This window comes from Gossypium raimondii, chromosome 12 (assembly GCF_025698545.1).
Source record: "Gossypium raimondii isolate GPD5lz chromosome 12, ASM2569854v1, whole genome shotgun sequence".
NCBI classification, from domain to species: Eukaryota; Viridiplantae; Streptophyta; class Magnoliopsida; order Malvales; family Malvaceae; genus Gossypium; species Gossypium raimondii.
In genome coordinates this window covers 13,583,654-13,610,667 of record NC_068576.1, presented here as the reverse complement: position 1 = coordinate 13,610,667, position 27,014 = coordinate 13,583,654, and the positions used below count along the sequence as shown (strand labels likewise).

Here is a 27,014-nt window from a genome sequence, read left to right as displayed (position 1 = left end):
TGACTATTTTAGTAGTTTACCCTTAAATTAATTAACTTAATTAATAAAAAAAGTGAAAGGCCATCATTTAATTTCACTTATCTTAGTGGATTTCAATGACAAGATCATGTTTGTCCATTAAGCTAAGCTCCAACGGTGGCTAATTGCATTATAGACCTTCGCAAAATTACTACTTAAGTGCTTACCCAATTACTTAATCAAATTTCTCTAGTTTAATCATTTTATAATTTAGTCCATGTTCTACAGATAACAATTTATCTAATTTAATCATATAGCAAATCGATTCTAGAATTTCATACATGACACTTAAATTCCTTGATTAAAAATTTCAAATTAACTCATTTTAAGAAATCCGGCTTCGAAACTGAATTTTTCAACACCGACTAAAATCGGAACATTACATAAACAATAGAAGAAGGATATTGATGCAGAAGCTCTGGAATGAAGTTTAAGAGCTAAACAATCAACTTGAAGTTTATGATTTTTTCTTGCAACCTAAGTAACTTCTTACAATAGTAGTTTCTAGACCAAAGTTCTTGAATTCAAATATGAAAATTTCCAACAAGAATTAGATGATAAAACAATAGAAAAATAAAGAACTAAAGAATTGGAAAACATAAAAAGAAAAAAAGAAACAAAGGATGATAAATGGATTGATGAAAAGAAGATGGTGTTGGTGACGAATAGTTGGATAGATAGCCTAGCCTCATTGGTGAACTTACACCAACAAAGAACTATATTGGCCTTTAATTAAACCTCTCGATTGACTTGAATTAGGCAAGCTGGAGTTATGATAAACCTCCTCCACAATCTTAAAGAATTGAAGCAAAAGTTCTATTGAGAAAGAAACAAGAAATTAGTCTTGTAAGAAAAACTCTCTCATAGCAATTATATTAGTCAAACAACCTAAAAATGTTTGGATCCCATCAAGAAATACATCACAAGTCAACTAATCTTTTAAAGTTGAAAATTGACAGCTTTAATGAAATTAATTTAATGAGTTTCAACTCATCCATGTATCCATCAGATGTGAATCTGGATATACCGTTATTTAACATATGCAAAATGATGATGAATGGACAAGAGATCGCTGATGTCAACCAAAATTCAAAATTTTCATATGACGAATGTGCAGTAACTCCACTGCATCTAAAGAGAATCTTGCTCAAAGACATAGGGGTATGTTCCAAAATGTCTTAAATGAGGTTTAGGGTTTTAGGGTGAGAAGATTAGATCACTGAAAATATTTATTCATTTGTCCTTTAGCAGATGATATTCAGAAAGTTTCAAAGTTTGGTTACGCCTCATCATCACAAGGATTCGGATCGTTGGCATATTGGTGAAAGGCAGGTTCCCATATTCTCATTAATTCAAACCAGAGTGATAATCTTAGCCGAATTACAAAGATTTGCTGGAGAAATTTAAAAGGCCAAATACTCGGAGATCTTTGAAGGAATACTGATCCTTCTTACATATGGTTGCATGCTAAGCTCACTCGGGATGAGTTTCTTTTGTTTAGTAAAGAAGAATCTTACCCAATTCAATGAATAATCACTCAAGAATTAGCACCTCATCTTCTTGGGTTGTACCTCCAAATGAAGGAGCAAAGTTCACATAGATGCTTCTTTGATCCCAAAACTCAAATGGTGGCCCCAATGGGAAATTATGAACGGTTTTAGTGATCGCATTTTTACATCTTCATTGGTCATGGCATCAGGCGATGAGGATGGAAGCGAAAATGCATGTTTTTTGAATCCGACTCCGAGGATCTGATCCATATTCATGGGTGGGAGGATAAAGGCTACCATCCCTTGAAAAATTGATGCAACCATCCATTATATTCATGATATAATACCTTTTTTGCATAGCAAATAAAGTAGCGGGCTAGATGGCCAAAGCCACTAGACTTTATGTATTGCCCAATTCATTGAATGTATGTTACTCCCTCGTATATTTCAAAATATAAACACACTAATACAAATGGCATTTCAGCCGTCGATCAAAAGTTGATAAAAGAATCCTACAAAAGCATGTTTTATAGTTAACTGATTAGACAGAAAAGATGGCCCCCAGTGCATTTTAGTGACAAGACATCAGCAAGCAGGCGATGTGAAACTTGATTTGATGGTGATGATTGATGGATGTTCCAACCATTTTTCCCAAATTAAGCCCAATGAAACAATCATTCATTTCATAGGTTTGCTTTCTCTCCTACTTTTACCAAGCACACTATAGGCATTTAGCACCACTACCACACCATTCGTTCAAAAAAAAAAAAGAAAAGGACAAACGTCCCCCCCCGCCTATGAAATAATTGAAATGAAATAGCTAATTTTTCCAATGGTTGAAAAGACACTAATACAATCCAAATGAAGCCAAGGTTGAAACCATCTCCAACTAAAACACCAACCAAAAATTTTGCTTGCTAAAAAAAAGGCATATATCTATCACCAATGTAAAATACAAACCGAGATTAGTTCCTAACTAATGAAAAATTCAACGTAAAACCCTATATTACAAAAGAGGAAGGTCCCAAGTCACACAACAAACAAATGGGGCTGAGCCTGAGGCTTAAGGCGATATATAGGAAAAAAAAGTAGGGTAGTGGGTTACTCAGAAAAAAGAATGATATACAAACAAATGAAAAGAGAAATTATACATATACCTCGCGGAACCTGCTAGATTCTTGATGGTGAAGGAACTCAACTTTGAAATGAAATATCAGTGTCCCAAAATGGAGATTTCTGTAGGCAGAGGCCTGTAGCTTAGAATGGGAGAAAGCCTACCTGACCAGGAGAGCTTGCAAGATTAGAGAAATGGTAGATTGTGATCTCAGCCAAATGGAGAAGGAACTGGTCCTGCCCCCCCAAGTGCATCTGATCTTTTAATACTTCCCATGCCACAGATGATGCATCCAGGAGCAGAGAGAGCGGAAAATTTGGCCCCACAAAGATCACAAACATCATATCCAATAGTAGACAGACGGCTGAGCGTGGCAGCACAGAACTGAGAGGGATCCTCTAGTGGATCGATAGACTTGTTGGTTAAACCCCTCTGAACACAAATGTCAATCAGGCTCCTCAATTCCTCTTGCTTACCTGGAGGTGCCTTAGATAGGAGAAGTTCAAGCATCTGCTTCGCGTAAGCATAGTTCTGAACATCCATATTTCGTTTTATGGCAGTGCGAATGCAATTTATTCGGTGCTTTGCCTGCAGAGGCAAAGAACCTAGATGTCTAGATAGTCTAGCCATCTCATCTTTTGCGCTGAGTGCTCTTGGGCCTTGGACTTTCTGCAGCCTTGTAATTTCCTGCAGGAGAGCCAAAGGAACATATATTCAGTCATAAAGAACAATTTTATGTTCCAAACTATAGCATAAAGGTGAAGGCTTGGGACTTTCAAATGAGATTAAAGTAAACGCAATTAGTGAGCTTAGCCTATCCACCAAAACCATTTAGATGCTAACTTTTGAATTTACGAATTGTCAAAGTATCAAAGATTAGCATAAACCACCCAATTTGTAAAGGATCCAAACTGAACTACATATTATGAATAATGTGGTCCACATACCCAGACTACATTCATTCTTGTTCCATAAATATTACAGATCAGCTCATTATATGATCTCTAGAACCATGAATGCAATACAAAGACTGGAGTTAAATTGATGAGAATCAATAAAAACTGCTAGCAACAATGAGCCTAAGCAAAAATATCCTTATCATGCTATTGGCATGTAAAATTCAAAAGCAAGAACAGAATAAGATCAATCAAAGATGAGAAAGAACATTGAACCTAAATTAATATTTTCAAAACTTGAAAGAATCTTAAGCTCTTAGCTTGTAAAAACAGTAGACTAGCTTGACTACTGAGCATAAGACCAAAATAAAAAGCTCACGCAGGATGATCAAGAGCTCAATGTTCGAAAAATCATAAAATATTATCATCAATCCATTCTCTGTCTTCAGTCTTTAGCACAACTCGATCTAAAAGACAAATGCTCGTTAAATTTCCTCAGATGCTTGACCCAAGTTGTAATTCATTTAGTGCCCCAAAAATGATGACATACCTGAAGAAGCGTTACAGCTATCTTGTATTGAGCACAGATGGTAGCTTGAGCTTTAATATCAGCTCCACGAGAGTTATCCTTAGCCAGTGCCAGAAAAGCTTCATCAAAACAGGATAATGAATCTGGAAGTTGATTCTGCTCAAGGTGAGCAAGTCCAGTCTTAAAACATATGGGAGCTGCTGCCCCACGTGGAACCTATTAAGAGAGAAAATATTGTAAATGGAAGGATTTAGAAAGCTACATAATAAACATATCTCCAGAGAATGACAGAATTAGTAGCTTCCAAGTCACAAGGACAGATTATTACTACAAAGCCAATCAGTTAAAACAACCTTTATTCCAAATACTGTTAGAAATGATTTTGTTTTTCCCCAGGGCAATAAGTTAAGCAACTTGAAGTTATTGGACACATGCAGCTATGTTTGTTAACTACAAAATGCAAGTGCATCCCACAATCAGGATTGAAGAGGAGGGGAGAAGAAGAAATAACATAATGCACATATTCACCTGTCCAGGACGCACAGATGTTGGAGTGGGTGCAGAGGAAGTAGGTTTTTCAGACTCTGCAGAGTTTGGAACTCCAAGAGCACTAAGGTCAAGAGGTTGCGTGGATAGTGGCATTTGAGCAGGCTGAACTTGAGGCTGTGGCAAACCAGCAGCTGGAGCTGAGTATTGTGGAGGAATACCGCCACCAGGAAGTGCAAGAGACTCAGGAGGAATAGGTTGTTCAGCGGACTGAGGAGGAACCCCACCACCGGGGAGACCAATATCAGCCGCAGGTGCATTTACATGGTCAGGTGGTACCTTTCCACCAACTTCAACCTTTTGAGGAGTTTGATCCAACTTTGAAAGATAAGATCCAGGAGGAGGCAAAGCAGCTGCAACCTGGAGGGATGGTATTGTGTTCTGGAAAAAGTCTTCTGGTATAGGTCCAGCAGCAGTTCCAACACCTTTGGTCGCAGGAGCTGATTCTGATACCAATGCAGGTTGTACCCATGAATCAGTGCCGAAGAGATCTCCAGGGGCAGAAACTGTGGGATTAGTCAGAGAAGCACTGGTAGCAGGATAAGGTTGCTGTTGACTCTGACCAAGATCCTGACCAGTCCATGATTTTGTCCTGGCTATAGGTAGGCCCAAGCCATCACCAAGTCGCTTTGTCGCTTCTTTAATCTTATTAACATCCACAGTTCCTGACGTTGGCTTTTCTCGTATTCTGATCTGTAACTTCTTCATTTTTGACACTCCTTCTTCATCACTGCTGCTACCACTATCAGCTGTGCCATACATTGTTTTCTTGAATTCTTCAGCAGCTTTAGCCTGTTCATCAGCAGCAGTGGAACTGTGATTGGGTTTGATTAAAGTTTCCAGACCCATCAAAGAACCAGCCTTGGTTTCACCACTTGTAACTCCCATAGAACTATCTGTAGATTTAGCCACAGAAGTATGGACTCCATTTGGCTTATGGTCACCTGCTGCAGGTATAACCAAGCTACCTTCCTTTACTTCAATAATGTTTCCTCTTCCTTTGATTGAACCAAGGTAAACACCAATATGATCTGTGATAATTGATGGAATGGCACCATCATCAGTCTTCATGTATGGCATAACTTCTGCAGCAAGCTCCCATTGAGGTATACTCTTAAAGTTCGTAGGGGTCTTGATTTCCCAGTTTCCACCACCCCATTCAGGTCCCTTGGGAACCATACTTTCAGCAGCGAAGTTGGCAAAAATGCCTTGTGTCCAACCACTTGAGCGGACTCTTAAAATCCTTTCACAATATCGCCTCAATTCTGAATCAGCGCCTTCTTCCTCAAGCCTCTGAGCAAGACGCCGCATTGCACTGGGGTTGAGGTGGCATATAAACAGGTCTAGCATGCTTTCATAGTCTGCTATGACTTCAAAAGTTTCCTTCGCACTGTCAAACTGACCATACCTGCAGTTCAAAATTTTAGTCTCATCAAAGAAAAAATGGGACCATATAATGACAAGTCAGTCATAAAGGCTGAACAATGTTAATGGATAGAAGCTCAGAAGATTACTGTATAATGCTCTTAATAAAGTAACATGATTTGTGATAATAATTCTAAACATAGATGCTTAAACTCAAAATGCATTAACATCATTTTATGTGTTTTGAACTTTTGGTAAAGAACTTAAACAGCATCCTTAACTATAAGACAGATCCAAATAGGCACTAGAGGTACATAACCACAGCAAAAACTGGAGTCATATATCCCAAAATTGCATAAACGAAAGATTGGTATGAATACTAATTTAAGTTCAGCACACACTGCAAACAATCAAAATGTAATGATCTGAACTGTGAACCAGAGATCAGCAGAAAAATATCGAGCATGATATATTACAAATTGAATCTTCTGAAAAGTAACCAACACATTCACTTCATTTATGAAAGAGTCTGTTATATCCTCAACCTTCTAAAAAATTATTATTGACAAGTTCATTTACAAAATCAAGAACCTCAGCACTGAGAAAGGAAGAAGTCAATGGCTGTGATCGCTTACTTGATACAGGCATATCCCAATTGGCGGAACCGGTGGAACAAATGAGAGGTTGGTGGGCATTTTGGATAATCTCTAGAGCGCACAAATTCATCTTTTAAAACAGATAGAGCAGTAGAAAAACGAAGTGCTTTGATTGCATAGAGTCCCCGCATCACCTAAAATTGTTTTATTATAGCAAAGTTCAGAACCAAAAGTAAAAGGTTAATAAAATGTAAACATAATACACAATTGTTCATCTACCTGAGTGAACTGTGGACCTGCTTGGGATAATGATACTGCAAGATCTCCACAAACAGGGGGACCACCAGCAAGAATATCAAGAGATCGAGGAGTGATACGTAAGCTGTCAAACCTTAATAAGGTAAAAAAATATAGAAGTCAGATGCCAAGTTTCATGCATAAATCCACTTTGCTATAGCTAATGAAAAGATAATAATAACAAAAAATGCTAAGTTCTACACATCAAACATGAGCAAGATTTCAATTAGATGAGTAACATTAGGCAAAAAACATGAAAAATATGCAAAGGGAAAGGAAAACCTTGATGTTATTTGGTACAGTATTTCAGAAAGGTCAAGCTTCTGGTCAAAGTTTTGTTGCATGGTAGCAAAACCAATAAGAAGAGGTTCAAGAAGCCCAACAAGGCAGCTCTTAATCTCAACCCCCTTCTTTTGTCTAGGATTTATATCTGTAGGATTAGCTAGCAACAACCGATCATTTAGAGCCCCAACTAGAGCTGCAGGATAGAAATCATCTCAGTAACTCCACAATATAATCATGCCGCACCAGGTTGCATTTGATACAATACAATGGTGTAAAAATCAATTGGGAACAAGAATGCAAACCTGCATTTGGCATGCTAATGGAGAGTACAGTCCTCACTTTCCCATCCCATCCTAAAATACAAACTGCAGTTGCAGTAGAAAAAAGAAGTGTAGGTCCAACCCACAAAAGGGATCTAAAGTGCTCATGAGTTAAGAAGTAAAACAAATTTATTAATCTTGACTATATAAATTATGTATTAGTACAAGGATGCATGCAAATATATACAAGACTAACCACATATCATTGATAAAAGATTTTCATTCCTTAACACATAAATGGGATTGAATTTATACTGAACACGTCCCGACAAATATTGTTGGAATGGGTAAAACCAGAGCGTAATTCCATGGGGAAAATGGTATGAAGAAGCAAAACCGGTAAAAGAAACTAATGCAAATCAAAAAGAATAAAAAAATGCTAAGATTATACAGATATCAGCAATTACTCCTAGTAGAAGCAGGTATTGTTCCAATGAGAATCATAGAAAGAGGAACTGATTCATAAAATTGACTTTCTGGTAGTATGATAAGGGAAACAAGAGATTGTCAGTTGCTATATATCAGGTAGAACATTAAAAGGCCTATAACATGCATATACTTTTACAAGCATCCAAGGAGAGAGTTATTTTTTACACATGTATATGTATTCATGTATGCATGCATGTATTTGTGATAAGATTTATGCTGCATTACATATTCAGGATATTGAAGGATTTCCTTCGTCAAATTTAAAAGAACTGCTTGCAAGTACATCAAGGTCTGCTGAAACCATAAGCACCCTGTGAGTGGTTAACACTCCTGCAACATAGCCTCTTGGAGTTTCTTGCCAATGTACCTGCAGATATTGGAAAACTACAGGGTTAAAATTCCAAACCCGTATTATTTTCAAGAAAAAAGCAGTCAAGCTAGATAGTTGATGCATAAATTTGTGCACAGAATAAAGGTATACATAGATAAAGGTGCGATAGATATGTATTAGTTTGTAAATGTACATATATGTATGCATTCAGTTCCTAGATGCAATTCCTTTTGCACAAAAATGCATGTGTTTTATAAGCAGTCAAATCCACAATTCAGCAGATCTCAGTCATCAATGCTATTAGATTACATGAAGGCTTGAGTAAATAAAGCAGTGTTAGGATCTTATATAAGGTGGTCAGTTGACCCAAGGAGCTCCAGGTGTTATATGTATTTTTCCCCTAATACATTCATGATATAAATCCTTCATGGATCTGGCATGATTCACATGCTAAATAGAGATTTCTTTAAAATTTAGTGATGAATTAAAGAAAAGAAAAGGCAGAGGCCTTTGCAAGTTTATGGAGGAACCAAACAAAAAGGACAGGTGACACCACAAGGTCTGCAACAGGAAAAATTAGAAGGGACAGCTAGCAAATTAAATCCTTTCTTTTTTCTTTTAGTTTATATATATATAACTTCCATGTAGTTTCATGAGTTTTATCATATTATCTAAAAAGCTTTCATGAAATGAACAAAAGTCATCCTTAAAGAGTTGAATAACTCACCTGAAGCACAATCTCATTTGCTTTTAACCTTATAAACTTTTTCCCCTCTGTTTTTGTTGATATATAGTGACCATCAGAAGATGGAAGAATGTAACCTTGAACTAACTTAGCCAACCCAATCTGCTTCCCGTTACATGCAAACATCAAAGTGGACTCTGAAACCACAGAAGATACTTATCAGTATCATGTCTTACAAATGGTGATATCTAACATGAAGTATCATATGTGCCCAACCACCTATAGGAGTGCAAAATATTCGATCAATTTCAGTGTCGAACAAAAATGGCATAGGACCCTGAATAGAATTAGGGTTTCCATCCACAGGTTGATCAGGTAAAAAATTTGGTTCAACTGCAGCATTTTTTCCATCAGCTTCTTGTAAAGCTGCTCCTGGAAGAATATACAGAGCCAGTCCAGACTTATCTTCATCAAGAATAGCAAATTGATTTTCATTGGGGCCAATAAATGCAGCATCACAACCTACAATTTGAAAAGGAGAATAGCATAAATAAATTCTTGAGGCATAATATGTGAGAAACGAGCTGGTAAAACAAGCAAGACAAACATATTTTTGACAGATATACCTTTGATTGTGCTTCCCTTGTTGTTAGCTAACTTTATATCGGTATGTTCCCAATAAAGGACCACTTCATTTGTAGTGCCACTAAACTCGTAAACAATGAGAAATAGATGCCTCTTCTTACCATAAACCATATATTTAGGATAATATTCCACATTTCCTGGGATCTGAAAGAAAATTATATTGTTAAGAACCAAAACCTTGTCAGCATTAAAAAACATCTTTTTAAGCATTTACCGATGTGAAAAGTTTCTTGTAAATACTATCTCCTCCAGAAGAAAGATTATAAGCCATGAGGTTAACACCATCTACATAAAAAGCCCTGACAGGGTAATGAAGAACACGGTTCTCCTTATTGAAGAAATTGAGCTCCAAATGAAATGGCTGCCAATAAAGTGAGTCATATCAGCCAAATAGTAAACAGAGGCAACATAGATATTAATGCATAATCAAAATCACAAACCAATGTACCTGGCAAACAGGAATGTCCTTCAGTTTATTTTTAGCATCCACAATAGAGATGAGAGGCAGCCTAGATATTGGGGCAGTTTTAGCATGACCTTCCATGAAATGCTGCAATAATAAAGAAAGGTAATGAGTTAAAAGAAAATGAAACAGTTCAGCATTCTTGAAACTGAAGTTAACATACATTTTAGAAATTAATATATAAAAATAACTTAATTTGAAATGAATAAAGTTCAAAGGAGGAGCATACACTATAGAGGAATGCCTTCCGTGCAATGTCTGAAATTGCAAGATCACTTTGGCTGCCATGAAAAATATATAAATGGTCAACAATGATACATGATTACATAAAAATAGATTGTATGATTGAGTTGAATCATATCAATGTAAAAATTTATCCATGATAGTATGTAACAGTTATAAATGTACGACCACTAAACCAAAATAATTAAACATTACAACCTCCAAACTAAATACATTTATCTGCACTCCAGACTTAACCTACCCCTTAATATGTTGTTCTTGCAGTTGTGCTTGAAGCTGATGATCAGCCAAAATTCCAGAGGAACCCATAGATGAAAGCTTCTCCTTTAGGACAGATGCTGCACATGATATCTACTTTCAGCAAATATACTCAAAAAGTTAAGCAGCACATCACATATGTTACACAGACTATGAGGTGAGTGTTAGATATGGATGTCCCGACAAAGGCGTGCTAAATTTTTTTGCAAGTTTTACAAAATTTATGGAAAATCATACAGTCATAACCATGTCCAAATATGTATAGGATACAGGTGTCTCAAACGGATCCTTGAGGAAAAATGAAGAGTCTCGGTAATACAGGATATCACCAAAAAGAATGTTCTTACTGTGATATACAGAAAAAATAACATAATGTAGAGAGAAAACATAGAAGGCATTGACAGCTTTACTTATTTTTGGTCTTAGCAAATGCATACAACATTATCAAATAAAAACTGAGCAGTTTCTCAAGAGTTTAGAGAATATGAGTTTAGATTCTGTAGAAGCAGTGCTGAAGAGAACAAAACATTCAGTTCTGCTTCGATCACATCAATGAGGTATAACTTTAAACAAGACCATGCTCTGAAAGAAATCGCACCATCCTATATTGAAAGAAACTGCTCCAATAATATATCTTAAGACCGTTAACACTTGATATTCAGGTATATTCAGAAATTAAACTGGCATAAATTATTTTAAAACAGATTATTTCCTTCATATGTAACAACGCACATGTAGACAGATGATCCATTAAATGTCCACCTGAAGATCCCCTGGCACTTTGCAAAACTGCAAAGAGTTGTTTCCTTCCTTCCCTAGTGTAAGAAGCCCTGTTCTTCATGTTGTCACCGCCACTCATATTCTGTCATGGGAAATGCTTATTTATACATCATAAATTAACAAATAGTTTATAATGCAATGACATAGGTGAGCGCTCTTAACTGCAAAAAGCAGAGCCGCTAAGTTCAATTTTGGATGAACTTCCAAAGCTCTGATATGAGGCAAGGGATAAACTGCTTCCCCACCCTGCTGAGACAGAATGCGTGGTATGTCCAATGATTCAATTGCTGCAAAGAAAACACCAACGGCTCTTGAGTATGTGATTTCCATTTAAGAAAAAAATGTATGTATCTCATCCTCCTTCATTCCCAGAGAGTGTGTTTGTACTTACAAGCCGGCTCAAAAAAATTTACTTGTGTTGGAGGTTTATTTGGATTAACTAGCAATCGTGTTTTCCAAACTTGTAAAGTTCCATCCTTGGAAAGAATGACGAGTAAACGCAACATTGGAAGCCAAGCTAATGATGTGATAGGTTGAGTACCCACCTGTGTGCTGTGTGGCAAAAACAGAACATTTCAACAAATAAGTGCCTTCTTCTAATATCAACACACATAATACAGGCTTGAAAAGAAGGAAAAGATAAAAAGTTAGAAAAAACAAGCTTACATTCCAATCATAATAGGTCTTTCTGTTGATACATCCCAGGCAAGAAGTGTACCACGTCTATCACCAACAAAAATCCATTCCAGTGTTGGATGAAAGGCAAATGCACCAGCACCAACTAGCTTAATGGTATTATCAACTGAAGGGAACAAGACAGGAAAGCATATGATATTTAAGCATGATATATAATAAAATACAAAAGGAGAATAATTTTTTCCTCAACTTACGTTGTAGTGTATAATGAACAGCATATGTATGAATGTTGTACGCCCGAATCAAACCTTCTGCATATGCTACATACTTTTCTCCCCCAAAACAGAAGGGACAGGAACAAGAAAACAGACAACTATTCAGTACATTCTTAATCATAAGAATGAAAATGATCATTTAGCCGTATAATGGCTGATAAAAGATGTAAGTAGATCAGATTGCATTGCAACTGCTATCGAGTTAGTCATGTATGTCAGAAGAGAAGATGATATTTTGGAAATCCAGTTCCAGCCAAGAAGAAAAGATTCATTTCAACAATCATTCCATCAGAATTAAATTAAACAAGCACTTTGAGCATCTCCACTTCACTGCTATATCACATATCTCAAGTGCATTAAATGATCCAGCCAAAAACCAAGAACAGATTCAAATTTCAAGTTTCATGCTTATCCTAGTAAATTCCGAAGCACTGAAACTTCGAACAACTATTAACTACCTGGAACAACTAATTTCATTTACAACATCAGAAAGAAACAAAAGATAATAAAAATCATAAGAATAAAACCTATAGCTGGAAAATGACAAATGTACCAGGACAGGTAGTCGAGGATGACAAGCAAGATTCACAACAGGTTTCTTCAAGTCTGTCTTTATTTTTGTAGGGGGTCTCCCACCTTCAATGGTCCCAACAACTTCACATATGACAGTAAAAATATTAGAAACATTATTAAAATCCCTAGTATAATATGATGATGCAAGTACAAAATAATTCTGCTAGAAAACACATGGAGCTAAGTAACCTGTTACACTCATTCTCTTGTGAAAACCAAAAAATACAACAGGTTGGAGAGGAGTCAAAGCAAGATGAACTTCTGTTTCAGACGAAATGTGTTCCGTCTTCTTTTCAGGTGAATGTAAAACACAAGTTTGTTCAGCATCAAAGTCACAAGAACGTATTGTACAATCCTGCAACATGACATTTTCAGAAAGATAAAGGGTTATAATTTGCATTAGGGAACTTCATATAGAGGGGAACTAATATAAGCGACTCTTTCATGTAAAAAAAGGAGCTTAAAGGCAACAATCATACCATTATTGCATTAAATCAAAATGTCAGAGGAGGTGGTATTTCTTTCTTTAAAATGTAATCCAATAAGGCTCAAGTAAAAATAAAAGGGGTAAAGTCCGCCATGGCAGGGACCTTAAGGATAACATCAAAAAAAGCAACTGGGATCTAATTATAAATTATAATATCAGAATAATGAAAAGGAACAACAAAATTTTTCCTCATTACATGGGTTAGACAATCTATATATCTAGAATGACTGCTTGTCACCACTTTCTCCAACTTGGGAACGACCACACAAAATATATGACCCCTAGAATACCACTAGCATAGATTGGTTCCAATAAACCATCTTACCACAACATATTTTGTGAATAATTGAAAACTGAAAAGGAAATTAATTTTAGGAAGCTATCTAAAAGATCAACGCCACACATTGAAAGAACACACCCTACCTTAAAATGCCTCGACATTCTTAGGAACAAAAAAATAAGATTCAAACTATCTCCTCATACTAGAATATTTACAAAGAAACCTGTCTAATGGCAGTAAAATCATAAGATTGAACTAATACCAATCTTATATGCTCTACCCTCTACATCAATTGATTAACAATTGTACTAATACTAATCTTAATAAGCAGTAATTCTATTCTCATGATAATTGAATGCAATTTCTTTTTTGTTCTTTTTTGTGGTAATGATCGAAGCTAACTTTAAAATTGCGGAACCAACCTCAAGAATGGCAATCACAGAGTGACCACTTGTAGGACTATAAGCCATCCGAACCACCGGCGAACCAATGTCTATAGTAGCTAGCTTACTTCCAGTTAAAGCATCAAATTCTGCAACCAAAAAAGATCCAAACATGTTTTAATCCTTTTAAAGCAGATTTAACTGCTCAGCTCTAAAAGTTATCCAAAACCCATCCAAATTCCTTTTTTTTAAAAAGACAAAAGTTGAACTTTAGTCGTCATTACCGATGATGTAAGTGCCGATGGCAGCGGAAACGAGAGCCTGAGTAGGATGAAATGCTGCAGCGTGTGGCTGCAACGGTTTGTAAATGCCTCGTGCGACATGGCGTAGATCCAAGTGTTGCAAAGTCGTCCACTCCATTGATTCTTCTTTTCAACTCTCTCTCTATCTCTCACACAGAAAAAGGAAAATCAGAATTGGGAAGAGAGCGGAGACCTAGATCCGATCTGAACTGCACGTTGAGAATCGAAGGAAATTTTAAAATTAATCTGTTTACCTCTTGTGTTTTCTATGCGAAAGAAGTTCAATTCATCCCGAGATTTCTTTTGAAAGGGAAATGCGTAGAAAAGAAAATCAAAATAACAAAAATAAGCTGTGAAATTTAAGAGAAAAAAAAATAGGCAGGTCTGGCTGGTTGGTGATGGCGAAACTGAGAGTTGGCCTTAATGGGGGAACAAATATTTGGGCCTCCTTTTATTTGCTGGTTTTATTTTAGTATACTACGATTTAGCCCATTTTGGACTATCGAGTTAATAATATAAAACTTTCTAAGTGAACTTGGGAAAGATATTTAAGATGTTAATGACGGGAAGAGGGGTGGGCAATTTTTGGGTCACGTTACACATATCATATTTGTATTAATTGTTTTAGTTAATATATATGAAGTTACCTGAAATTTGCAATTTGTACTCTTTTTAACTTTAATTGGTATCTAACCTTAAAATTGCGATTTCAATTTGGTACTTTTTTTTTAAAGGTATCTAACACTATTAATACAAACGGACATGGCAACATGCCAATCTCACATTGACAGATGACAAAAAATTTTAAAAAAAAAAAAATTAAAAATTAAGTACCTAAACTTGACTTAAAAGGAACAAATTGGCACTTAAAGAGTTTTTTTATCGAATAGGTACCTAAACTTTACCTGATATCTAAACTTTTTTTATCCAATTAGGTACCTGAACTTGGCTTTTTTATTCCAATTAGTACCTAAACTTAGCTTCATGGTTCAAATAAGTCATTCACAAAAAGTATTAATTTGGACCAAAAAGCCAAGTACCAATGTGAACCAAGAAGCCAAGTTCAAGTACTTAATTGCACCAAAATATACTTTACGTACCAAACTGAACTTTAGGGCCAAGTTCAAGTACCTAATTGAAGTAAAAAACATTAAGCAACAATATGAACTTTAAAACCAAATTCAAGTACCAAAAAATATATTTACCCAATTTTGACATATTTAATAATATTTTCACGTCTATATTCAAATAGATGACACCAAAAAAAAAAATTCGAAACACAGACATGCATATAGCTCAGCCATCAGTAGTCTTATCCAGGAACAGGTAACTCCATGGGTCACCATCAGCAGTGGCTATCAATGCCTAATCTTTGGCATGAATAAGGCCTAACTGCTATAAAACAACAAAATTATCAGTATATTGCTTACAAAGAGTTATAGTTGATCGGTTTAGATCAACCATCCGTCAAGCAAATCTTCACATATTTAATCTACACTGTAAAACTAAAATATCAACAGAAAAAAATTTGTGGCCATAAAAAGTGCGCAAAATATATGCAAAGAATTGCATTGTTCAACCATATTACCATTTCATAGAATGAAAAGTGCAGAAGATGTTCGTTTCCTATTTATCTTTCATGCTGAGAAGGTAACTTCCAGCTGTTGCTTGTGCACTGTAGCATCCTAATGAAAATTGAGTCAAAAGAAATTTTGCGTCCATTTACACGCCTTCACTGCAGAAAGTGATCAGTATTATAACTGCCTGTCAACATTCATCAAATCTGGAGATTGGATCAAATTCCTTTATCTATTGCAAAAGCCAGGATTTGAGTTGGGATGGTGGCTGTATTTGTCAGTTGAACTGCTGGTTTTGAGAAGCAGGTATTGTCCATGGATCTACATAAGGTCTAAAGGGCAATGACCTTACCATTGTTGAAGTAGATCCGATATTATAGCTGGAAAACCCATGAGGTGCACTCTGGTGGTTAAAGTTTCGTTGAGGTTGATATGGATTTAGGATAGTACCGGCATATGAATGATGAAAGGCACCTGTATCTTTAGCAAAATGAACGGGCTTTTCATAACTATAAGAGGTATTAGAGACTCTTAACCTTGAGTTTTGCTTCTTTTTCACTTTTCCAACTGGAGAAGACACTTGGTAATTGTTACCCATACTTGGACACCTTGGAATAGGGGTTTTTCTTCGTGGGTTATTAATCTTTCCCCTGTCTGGTTCAGTAGTTTTTCTTTTTTTCGATGGTCTTGATTGATGTGAATGCTTTTGGCATTTTGTACCTAGTTATAAAAGAAGAAACATGTGATGTAAAATTCCAGTAGCCCAATAGTCAAGAGAATTGGAATTCACAGAAACATAGTTTACTTTCACCATCTCGCTCTCCAACATACCAACATCAGTAGACCACTTCCTCGTTCTTTTCATTGCTTTTACCAGTCTTGCTGCGTTGCCTCGTTTGTGCTTCTCGGCAAGTACATGTTTTCTTTCGGCCTCATCACTCCAATGCTGATGTAGACCAAAAGAAGAAAAGCATAAATAAACCAAGCCCATCATGGCTAAAAATGTCAATTTCCAGCCAGATACTTGCCCGTCTGTAAGTTTTCAAATTATAAAGGTTTCGACCCTTTACAAGCAAAGGAAATAATGGAGGCAATTTTTTACTCCCCTTGCTCCATAATACTTCAACCTATACATCAAAAACACGGAACCGGTGGATACTATCATCAAGTGCACAAACAACTCATTGGGAAAAAAAAAATTACAGAAAACGCATGAAAGGAACAATTTGTCACCTATTGCAAACTATCACTCAGATTGGCAAAATCAACCGTTTTGAACATATCTTTGTTTTAGAAACCAAATATGTGCAACATTTACAGGACTTCTACCTACCTAACATAAGATAGTGCATTGGAATTACCGTAAATGTGTGTTGTTGTTTGGCTTTGCCATAGCTTTCCTTCACAACCCTTCCTGCAATAGTTCTCTTCCCCAGAAGTTTTCCACGCCTAGTCATTTTATTGAACCTGTTTTAAAAACCAAACCTTGATTTACATAGCCCCAAAAATGACAAGGAAATGTAAGAAGAGAAATAGACAAGATAAGGAGAATCTGCAATGTTAGTTCAGATAAGGGATTACTTCTTATAAACCTTCTGAGTAAACAAAACAACATCTCCTTTACAAACATCACCTACATTATTAAGTAACAATAACTTCGTATTACTCATTCAAATTGCCGAAATAATAATTCAAATGAAAAGAAAAAACAAATCAATAACAGGCAATTACCAGTACAGTTGATGAAAAACGATGACCTGGGATATAAGGCTTCAGCTCTCCCATCTTTTATTCTGAGAAAGAAAAAAGAATGTGTTGTTAAATGAGGATATTAATACCTACTCATTTTTCCAAAGTTTTGAGAGATCTATTGCATCGTGGGAACAGAAAATTGTATGAAATTTCTACAAAAATGGATAAAAAGATGTGAAGAGATTACCTCCAATGCTCAAGAATTCTCTGTTGACACACTGCCTTAGTGCCTGTGATTCGGAGGCCATGGTTTCTCAAATAAGCTTTGAGTTGTTTCAAGCTCAAGCTTTCTAAGTCACCTCCTTCTATGGAATACAAGGATCATAAATTGTAAGGACTTTTTTTCGGATCAAATACAATTGTTATTTTCAAAAACAAAAAATTAATAAATTCGAAGAAGGCAAATATGACCTTTGAGAAGAGTGATAACTCCATTGCAGAGAGAATCGTCGTTCTCGGTCCGATCATTATCGTCCGAATCGTTCTCTTCCTCTTCCTCTTCCTCTTCCTCTTCCTCAGTTTCATCTCCACTGATGATATGAGAATTAAATCAATATTAAAGGGGGGAAACCCGAATAAATTGAAAATGAAATAGGAATTACAAAACCTGGAACTGGAAAAGCTTTTATCTTCATAATCATCATCGTCACCATCTTCTTCTTCTGTTTCGTCTTCTTCCTCGGAAGAAGAGAGAGAAATCAAAGTAGGTTTGGCTTTTCCTTTCTTATCAGACATTTTGATTGAAGTCAAACGGAAGAGCGAAATTTACGACTGCAAACTCGAATCAAATTTTCTTACTAATTTAATTTTAATAACTTCACAATTTTTATAACTTCACAATTTTTGAAGCCATTTTATCTGAGGAAATCCGAGTCGACACATGTAAGGTCAGGTCGCGTTGGAATTTAAAGCCGAATATCGAAATTAGCCCAACACTATAAAAACCATTCTCGGCCCAATTACAGTCCATTATCTCCGTTTTTGGTTAATTCAGTTTTTTCAGTTCAATCGATCTAATATTGATTAGGAAGATTTTGTAAGTTAATAAGCTCGCTAAGTTTGCTTCTTCTATTTAAATTAGTTAACCACCATTCAACATCAATTTATATAATTGTTAATAAGCATGAAATGCCTAAGTCATATGCTCTGAAGTCAATGCTTTTATCATACTTGCTCAAGGGTCATCACTTTTATTTGTCATCTTTGTTTATGTTGCTTGAAGGCAAGCAATGACGTAAGTGTGGGGGAGTTTGATCTACCGTAATTTGGCGTAGCAGATTAAACTAGTTTTCACATTTCAGAAGCTTGAATATAATCATTTTCATTATGTTTTAGTTAAGTATCTTTAGTTTTACTTATATTCAATAAAATGTACACATCAAGTCTTTTATTAACCTTAAGGGCTGAAGGAGTCCTAAGGGAGAGCTAACGTATTTTGTGAGTGTGAAGGAGACCATTAGAAGGCATTTTTGGCTAATACTGGACGTTATGTCGCAATATAGGAGATTCAATGTTGCAAGATAGAGAGCAGAATAGAGAAAGTGAGAAACTACCTTCAATGTCACGACATACCCCTAATGACGACTACAGAGGAGCATAATGGTTGCTATGTCGCAACATAGGTCCTGGTGTGTAGCGACATCAACTCGGTGACGAGAATAAAACATGAAGTAGGGGTATTTTAGTTTACACAATCAAACTTTACTATTTTATTTATCTCTCTCGCAACTTTAATTTCCTTTTATGTTATTTTATTTTATTATTTTACAATCCCTAAACATATTTCTTAGTTTACTCTCTTACTACAACTAACTTAAAGTATTAATTAGATCTTTAACTGTTTAGGTTAAGATTGATTTAGTACTCGCCTCCCTTGGGTATGATCCTCGGAGTACTCACCTACTTCAATGTAAAATCTATATTACAACTCGATCCGTATACTTGTGGATACCACCTCATATCTCTCTATTTTAGTGTAGTATACACACTCTGGATGTTAGTACGTCTAGAGGCAATCATTCGCCTTCATCACTCCTCTACGCATTGGTTTCTGATCGCCTCCGAATACACCAACGTCTAGAGTAGCAATCCTACACAAAAGATGTGAAAATGCAGTATCCGCTAATATACGGGTCAAGTTGTAATATAGTTACAACAGAGTAGGTAAGTACTCTGAGGATCATACCCAATGGAGGCAAGCACTAAATTAATTCTAACTTAAACATAAATAGATCTAAATAATTTTTTAATCGAATTATAGTACGAAAGATTAAAAGAAGGGTTTTAATAAACTAAACTAATAATAAGCAAGGACATAAAAAATTAAATAAATGAAAAATAAGAAATCAAATAAGAAAATATATATCAAATTCGAGCATGGGTGATTAGCTCGCTTTGGTAATCTTAGTAAACTATCGACTTGGGTTTTCTTGTTTAATCAACTATTTAATACCTAGCAGGATCTTCCAATGCGTTCACTGGAATACTAATTCAGTAAAAAATACTTATCTATCAATCTCGCAGTCCAGACCGATTCAGGGTTAAGGTGTTCACGGATAAGCCATACAAAATTTTAGTTAATTCCCACCTTGATGACTTCCTAGGGTTGTCAGGCCTAGGGTTTTAGATTTTTCCTCTCCTGAACAGCTAATGCATTAAGAAATACCTACAAAATAGCTAATTATTCATACCTCCACTCGCTAATCCCCCCATAGGAGGATCAGTTCCTCTTGGATCTAGTAAACAATATAAACTTGAACGAAAGAGTGAACATAAAGAACAATTTCAAGAATAGAGTTTAGAAGAAGCCTAATTGTTTTAAATTTAAGCGTAGAATCCTCACTGAGTTTGAGAATAATTTCAGAATCTGATTTCACCCCAAAAGTAAGATAACAAGAACAGAAATTTAAAACCTAAGAAAAAAGAAAACTAAAGGCTAATTCTAAAGAGAAAATTTTACAATATGAAAAAGGTGTCTATAACATGTGTTTGTTGAGACTATTTATAGACTTAGAATGGTCATCGTCCATAACCCTAGTTTAGTTGACATTCTTGAGCTTAAAATTGGAACGTGTGGACAAAAGCACTCTTGGCTCGTATTAATTTCCAGTCCAGAGGTGATGTCGTGACACACCATGTCCTATGTCGCGACATCGATAGCAGTATGCTCAACTTTAAGTTACCTTCAGGGGTATGTCACGACATTCCCAGGCTGTGTCGCGACATTAAATGGGGTCTTGGAATTTTCTTATTCTACTCCTTACGTTGTGAAATCCCATGTTTTATGTTGCAACCTAGCGATGAGTATCGAGTTAATACGCCTTATAATGGTCTCCTACACACTCACAAAGTATATTAGCTCACCCTTAGGCCTCGTTCGACCCCTAAGGTAAATAAAAGACACAAACAACACATTTTATTGAATTTAAATAAATGTAAGAAATCTTAACTAAATTCCAACAAAAATGCTCGTATTAAAGCTCCACAAATGCAAAAAGTAGTTTAATTTACTACACCGAATTATGGCAGATTAGTTTTTTCCTCCTCATCTTCATCTTCCTCAGATGAATCACTTGACCTGTTAGGCCATTGTATGACCTCTACTCCCTGACTTGCCATAAATGTATCCACAAATGGCTTAATTTCCTCTAACATACAAGTGTTGGATCGTACGTGTCGACCTAGCTTACGTTGCCACTATGTAGGCTCATCCTTAGTCTTGTTCTTAGTGCTTAGTTTTTTTTGCTACTCAGACACACGTCCATTGTGTTTTTATGTCGTTGATTCCAGTCTTGAATCTACTTCCTATGAAGCTTTTGGAATTGGTGGAGCAAGGAATCACTAATGCTGCTATGAGTAGGACGATGAGTCTACTCGGTGGATGTGATGTCTACTCCAGCCTTACAATAGAGATCGGTGACCAAATTCGAAAAATAAGTACCCACCTTTCCACCTGCAATGCAATAGTTCAATTGTTGATTTATCCATATACCTACACAAATTTTTTTATGTTATAAAATAGAGTACAATAGGGTTGCTCTAAAAATGTTACAGTTATTAGTGTCGTGTGTTGGGCTGAGACGAGTACATAAAAATTGCATCCAAATTTTTGCAAAGGGGAACACTATTTTTTTTTTAAATGAGAAAGGTCGCCCCAATGAAGCTTCCTGCTTCCACTCACCTCTAACCTTCCGTAAGGTAGTTCAAAATTGCGTCCATGTCTATGTTAGTAAAATGAGTTAAATCGAGGGATGATAGATCGTCCTCCTCATCACAAAGGATGCCATAATATTCGCAAGTGGCCTCGGGGGAAATATATAAACTAGCATACCTAATATACACCCGATCACATTTAGAAATTTTAAAATTGGAGTAAAACTCTAATGGGTACTACAATAGGCCTACAATAGGCTTCTTAGGAAGCATGCAAATAATTTCCCACCAGTGAAAGCAGATATTAGCCCAAATTTCATTGTTAAATGAAGAGCCCGGATCAAAACCACGTTCAGGGATGAACGACAATCCTTGAATCGCCTGATAGAAGCCTACAACCTTTTTTTGGGCAAATTTAACACCATTAAAGTCCGAAAATAGACTTGAGGTGGTTTAGGATCGAGACCGATTTTTGTTGTTTCGGGGGCCCTTTTATAACTTTCACAATTTTAAATAAACAATATTAAACTAACCAACTTGCCACAAGCACCAAGTAACAATCTAAACTAAAAATAACAAAAGCATAAATAAATCTAACTATCAAGATAACAAGAAATTCTAACTAAAGAAAAATAAATAAAGCAAAAATAACAAAAACTAAGAAACGAGAAATAAAAATAAAAGAAAAGAAAACTTAAATTGAATTTGTTGTGATGGCAAAGTCAGTGGATTCCACAAAGCTCTATGTCTTCCAAACTATATAAGATAATAAAAGTTGCAAAAGAAGGAAATGAACCAAAACAAAGTAGAGGGAAAAAGGGAATCATAAAGAAAATAGAGGAGATTAAAAGTGAGATTGAGAGAAAAGAGAGAGGGGGAGTGTTTTTAGGGATTTCAATTTGAAACTTTGGGAAGAAAGGGAAGGGAATAGGGGTGTTGGAAGGCTTTTTAAGCCTTCCAAAATAAGGGATATTGTGATACTCGGTTAGGGTATCAACTGACTTGACATGGGTATCGCGATACCCAGGGGTGGGTATCACAATATCCTCTATTTTTGGGCCCTTCCAATTCCCATTCTATCTGAGGTATAGTGATACCCAGTCATCAGTATCGTGATACCACCATATAAAACCAAAATTTTTGAATTTTTTTAATTCCAAAGGTAACGCGATACCAGGGGTTCGATATCGTGATGCCTAGAAAAATTTTTGGCCCCCAATAAAAAATATTTAAGAAATTGCGATGCCCCCTTGGATATCACAATTTCATTGAACAAAACCCCAAAATACTTACAAATTTTTCAAATTTTCTCTCAACTCTAAAAAATCTGACCTACCAAGTTCAAAATTAAATCAACATAAATTAAAATCCTAATCTAAATATAGAAAATATGTGGAGTCCATGCTCAATAATCCAAATTTTTACAAATTTTTTGGTTCAATTGCCACATGCTGCAAAAGAAAAATGCAATTCAGGGTGACCAATTACACCCCCGTAGTGATGCTTCATTGGTATCCTCGACACCTAGATGCACCTCTTATTCCATGTTCAATTGTTGACTTCTAAGAATTGTATTGGCTACTTCATCCTTGTTCACTTCCAGATCCTCTTGCATGTCAAATGAACACCTACAAAATTACACCATTCTAAAAAACTATGAATTTGTTAGCAAGAAAAGATTTTGTCTCAACCACCTGTTACTCATACCTTGTGATGGCAACACCTCCTTAGACTTAGGCTTGGGCTCTACGCATTTGAAAATTTTGGTCTCTCCCTCAATGTCCATGGTCAACTCACCCTTTCCTACATTTATGGTAGCTCTAGATGTGGCCAAGAAAGTTCTCCCTGAAAGGATAGGAATTTTAAGATCCTCCTCGCAATCCAGCATGATGAAGTCAACGGGAAAAATAATTGCCTAAACCTCACTAAAATGTCCTCAAGGACTTTCTTAGGACGTACCAAAGATCGGTCGGCTAATTGGAAAGTCACCATCATTTCCCTAAGATCCCATAGACCTAACCTCTTATAAATTGGCAATAACATGAGGTTAATGCTTGCTCTTAAATCACACAAGGCTTTCCTGAAACTCACTCATCCTATTTATATTTGGATGATGAAGCTATTAGGGTCCTTGAGCTTGGGGGGAACTCTTCTAGATACTACAGCGTTGTATTCAGCATTAAGAGTGAATCACTCTTCTCCTCCAATCTTTTTTCTCCTAGACATCACTTTTCCAAGGAACTTGGCATATTTCAGCACTTTTTCTAGGACCTCAAGAAATGGGAGGTTTACATTCAAATCCTTAAATATCTTAAGAAAGTCTAAAACTCCTCATTGTCTCGCTTCTTCTTCTTTTCTAGTCTAATCGAAAAGGGTATGGGGATTGGATTTAGTTGTTGTATTGGAACGATTCTATCCTTTGGTTCAGTTTGTGTGGGCTCACTTTCAGTTCCTTCCTTCTCTCCCACCTTATCTCCAACACTAGAAGTGTGGGTGCTCTCATCCCATAGCCTCAGATCTAAGGGTAATTGTCTTGGCATGTTTTTCTTCCTTCCATCTTTGGGTCTGGCTCGATATTAATAGGGATTCTAGAAGGTGCATGGTTTTGCAATAATTTTACGATTTTTTCTAATTGACCATGAATTTGATGCACATCTACTTGCACCACATGCAAGCCTTCCTCTACCTTGCTTACCCTAATCGACATCGGAGGGTCACTATTAAAGGCTAGTTATTTTTTTGGATCTTGAGGTGCCCTAAATGGTAATAAAGGTTGATAAGATGTATTGGGTCTAGGAGGATTAAGATTTTGGACTCCTTAATTAGCAGGACCTCCTTAGTTATAGGTGTTGGAGTATGGATTATATCATTTATTCCACATATAGTTAACCTCCATTTGGCTGCTCTCATTAGTATTTCCCCACATAATGCCTTCATCATCATGTGTTGCATTAGAATGAGTTAGAATTGGATGATTTTGGACTTGCGTTGTGGTTGAACTCATCTCCAATTGATGGAGCCTTTTGAGAACTTGTTGATACTTGCCATCGCTATTAACCGCATTCACGATCGATTGTTTGGCTCTATATGTGAACTAATTAACCGACCACATGTAAGAATTTATTACCATGTGCTCGATGAGTTGGAAAGCTTTAGTGTAACTCTTTGACATGAACGCCCGTGTAGACGCTTTGTCAAGACCAGAGTGCAAATTTCCATCAAGCCTATTATAAAAAACTTGAAATTGCAGCCAATCTTGCAAGCCATGATATGGGCACTTATGTAACATGAGTTTAAAGCGCTCCCACGCCTCATTTGCCGAAAATTTGTAATATCCATACAAAGCTTCATTGTCTTGCTCGAGAGAAAGTATTTCGCCAAGAATTTGCTCGCTAGCTCATCCCAAGTGTTGGTGGAATCTACCTGCTGTGAATCAAACCGCATAAATGCATCATCAGTAAAAGAGAAAGGGAACAATCGAAGAGAAAGGGAACAATCTCTTAAAATGTTAATACGGATTCTCATTCATTAACCCTTAAAATTGAAGGTTTGATTGTATTATTTGGACCATTGTCGGTTTGATTTCGAATTTATTAACATTAATCAACGAGCAATTAATGCTACCTCGAACAACATCAAGATTGGACAACGCGTAGTCGTACAAAGTATGTTGCTCCATAGATGGGTTTGGTGGTGGTTGAATATCTACTCGTGGATTTTTTATGGGTTAATCTCTTTGTGGAGGTTGGGTATCTCTTGGATGTTGCGCCCTCCTTGAATGTGTGATGATATGTTTCAGTTCCAGCTCAAATGGTATGACACCATTACCAGTCCGAGTCATATAACGCCTCCTAGAGGCACAAGAGAGTGTAGTAAATTAATTAAAAATTGAAAATGATATAAAGGCAAATAAAAACAAAGTCGTATCTATAAAACCTACATTTGCTACTTATCTCTATGTAAAGGTACACAACTAAAAATTTCTCAATCTTGCACCGTCTCACCGAAAATGGTGCCGACAACTTTGACTACTCGACGCATGCGGATTAAAACAAATGATTTTGGAAAAATATTTTGAAACGCAAGCTTTAACTGCAAGCGGATAGTGTCATTTGTAACATTTATAGTTCCAATGGAACAACTATTCCAATATGTCGAACCCAAAGGAGACGGCGATTGAGCAACAAATAGCTTGCACTTTAGAGTCTAAGCAGCTACTGGTATGATTTTATAGTACAAAAAATTATAACAAGAAAATGTTGCACAGAAATTAAATACGCTACTTTAGGGACCAAATTATAAAGAGTACAAAACTACAAAATTAATCAATAAATGACTAATAGTGGGTGGTTAACTTCGATGTGGTTTGTCGATTTTCGAAAGAGGGACTTAAATTGCTTAAATTACTAAAGTGGCTCAATTTTATCTCTCGATCACAATTTTTCCAAATTAGACAAATTAGGTCAGTTTATCTCTCGGTCTCATCAGGTAAACCGGGACTAACGAATTGGTGCACAACAAGATTACCTCTCGGTCTCACTTGTCTAGATGTTCCCCTAGGGGCATCAATCTTAAGTTTTTAGGTTCATTCAAACTAATCCAATTTATTACAATTTGGTCCTTTATCCAAAAATTAGCTCATCACATCTCCATCAACCAACCCCCTTAAAGGTTTAGCTACTCATGCTGAAAATACAACTAACTACCATAGAAATGAAAAGCAAAGAAGTCGTTAAAGTAAAGCCTAAGAAAAATATAAAAGTTGAGATATTTATGCAAGAAAATGTAAAAGGCATGTAAAGAAAAGCATTCAACAAGAAAATCTAAAGCAATAAGCATAAAAGGAACAAACTTTAACAACTACAACGTAAAAGAAACTAAAATACATTAAACTAAATCTAAAAATGTCTTACAACCAAGGTACAAGAACTAAAGATGCAAATAATCCTAAGTTACAATGATAACTAACTTAACTAACTACAAGAACACTAAGAATAAGAAGGAAATGCAGTAAAACAAATTGTAAAACTAAGAAAGGAGAAGAGAAACTATAAACCCTAAAAAAGTTGTGGAAAAACTAAAAGAAAACCTAGAGAAAACTAAAGTTAAAAACTAAACTAATGTGTGTCTCCTCCCTCTTCAGCCAAAATTGGTTGTTTTAGGCTAATGGCTAATGAATTTTTGTTGCCAAAACTACCCCTGCACGGGCCTCGTGTAATTAGTGTGTTAGGTGGACAAACACTACAATTTTTTTCTAATTCTCTCCTCACATTATCGATATCACGATACCAAGAAGAGGATATCACG

At 36.1% G+C, this 27,014-nt stretch overlaps 2 protein-coding genes across 5 annotated transcripts; both read right to left on the bottom strand.

Annotated features, from left to right (window-relative positions):
• Positions 1–2,398: 2,398 nt before the first annotated feature.
• On the bottom strand, positions 2,399–14,815 carry LOC105763351 (hypothetical protein). Of its 3 annotated transcripts, none has more exons than XM_012581558.2 (25): positions 14,481–14,815; positions 14,209–14,372; positions 13,964–14,073; positions 12,964–13,129; positions 12,755–12,855; positions 12,181–12,253; positions 11,957–12,092; positions 11,682–11,842; positions 11,453–11,577; positions 11,243–11,372; positions 10,494–10,590; positions 10,239–10,290; positions 9,995–10,096; positions 9,761–9,907; positions 9,528–9,690; positions 9,181–9,423; positions 8,944–9,098; positions 8,124–8,252; positions 7,439–7,556; positions 7,134–7,329; positions 6,834–6,945; positions 6,594–6,748; positions 4,576–6,001; positions 4,069–4,263; positions 2,399–3,309 (listed from the first exon to the last, which is right to left on the bottom strand). In XM_012581558.2, exons 2-25 carry the CDS (start codon positions 14,342–14,344, stop codon positions 2,833–2,835), a joined length of 4,905 nt encoding a protein of 1,634 aa, XP_012437012.1. In that variant the 5' UTR covers positions 14,345–14,372; positions 14,481–14,815; the 3' UTR covers positions 2,399–2,832. The 3 variants fall into 3 exon arrangements, with proteins under 3 accessions (XP_012437012.1, XP_012437011.1, XP_012437014.1); XM_012581557.2 differs by having other exon boundaries at positions 14,209–14,368; XM_012581560.2 differs by having other exon boundaries at positions 11,273–11,372; positions 14,209–14,368; positions 14,481–14,814.
• A 675-nt stretch (positions 14,816–15,490) lies between these two features.
• Positions 15,491–18,399, bottom strand: LOC105763352 (zinc finger CCCH domain-containing protein 62). 2 transcript variants are annotated; one of them, XM_012581561.2, is made up of 9 exons: positions 18,163–18,390; positions 17,967–18,085; positions 17,743–17,860; positions 17,535–17,596; positions 17,385–17,436; positions 17,165–17,270; positions 16,832–16,930; positions 16,635–16,749; positions 15,491–16,523 (listed from the first exon to the last, which is right to left on the bottom strand). In XM_012581561.2, exons 1-9 carry the CDS (start codon positions 18,288–18,290, stop codon positions 16,081–16,083), a joined length of 1,242 nt encoding a protein of 413 aa, XP_012437015.1. In that variant the 5' UTR covers positions 18,291–18,390; the 3' UTR covers positions 15,491–16,080. The 2 variants fall into 2 exon arrangements, with proteins under 2 accessions (XP_012437015.1, XP_052481072.1); XM_052625112.1 differs by having other exon boundaries at positions 16,218–16,523; positions 16,609–16,749; positions 18,163–18,399.
• Between the last annotated feature and the right edge of the window lie 8,615 nt (positions 18,400–27,014).

Excerpts from the sequence above, each read along its gene's own strand:
- LOC105763351 (XM_012581558.2), bottom strand. The coding sequence starts at position 14,344 with ATGGAGTGGACGACTTTGCAACACTTGGATCTACGCCATGTCGCACGA. Across the intron at positions 12,856-12,963 it reads CAAGAGAATGAGTGTAACAG|TTGTTGGGACCATTGAAGGT; the intron begins GTTACTTAGCTC and ends TCATATGTGAAG. Across the intron at positions 9,691-9,760 it reads ACAAGAAACTTTTCACATCG|ATCCCAGGAAATGTGGAATA; the intron begins GTAAATGCTTAA and ends ATTTTCTTTCAG.
- LOC105763352 (XM_012581561.2), bottom strand. The coding sequence starts at position 18,290 with ATGTCTGATAAGAAAGGAAAAGCCAAACCTACTTTGATTTCTCTCTCT. Across the intron at positions 18,086-18,162 it reads AAAAGCTTTTCCAGTTCCAG|TGGAGATGAAACTGAGGAAG; the intron begins GTTTTGTAATTC and ends TCATATCATCAG. Across the intron at positions 17,271-17,384 it reads ACTCAGAAGGTTTATAAGAA|GTTCAATAAAATGACTAGGC; the intron begins GTAATCCCTTAT and ends TTTTTAAAACAG.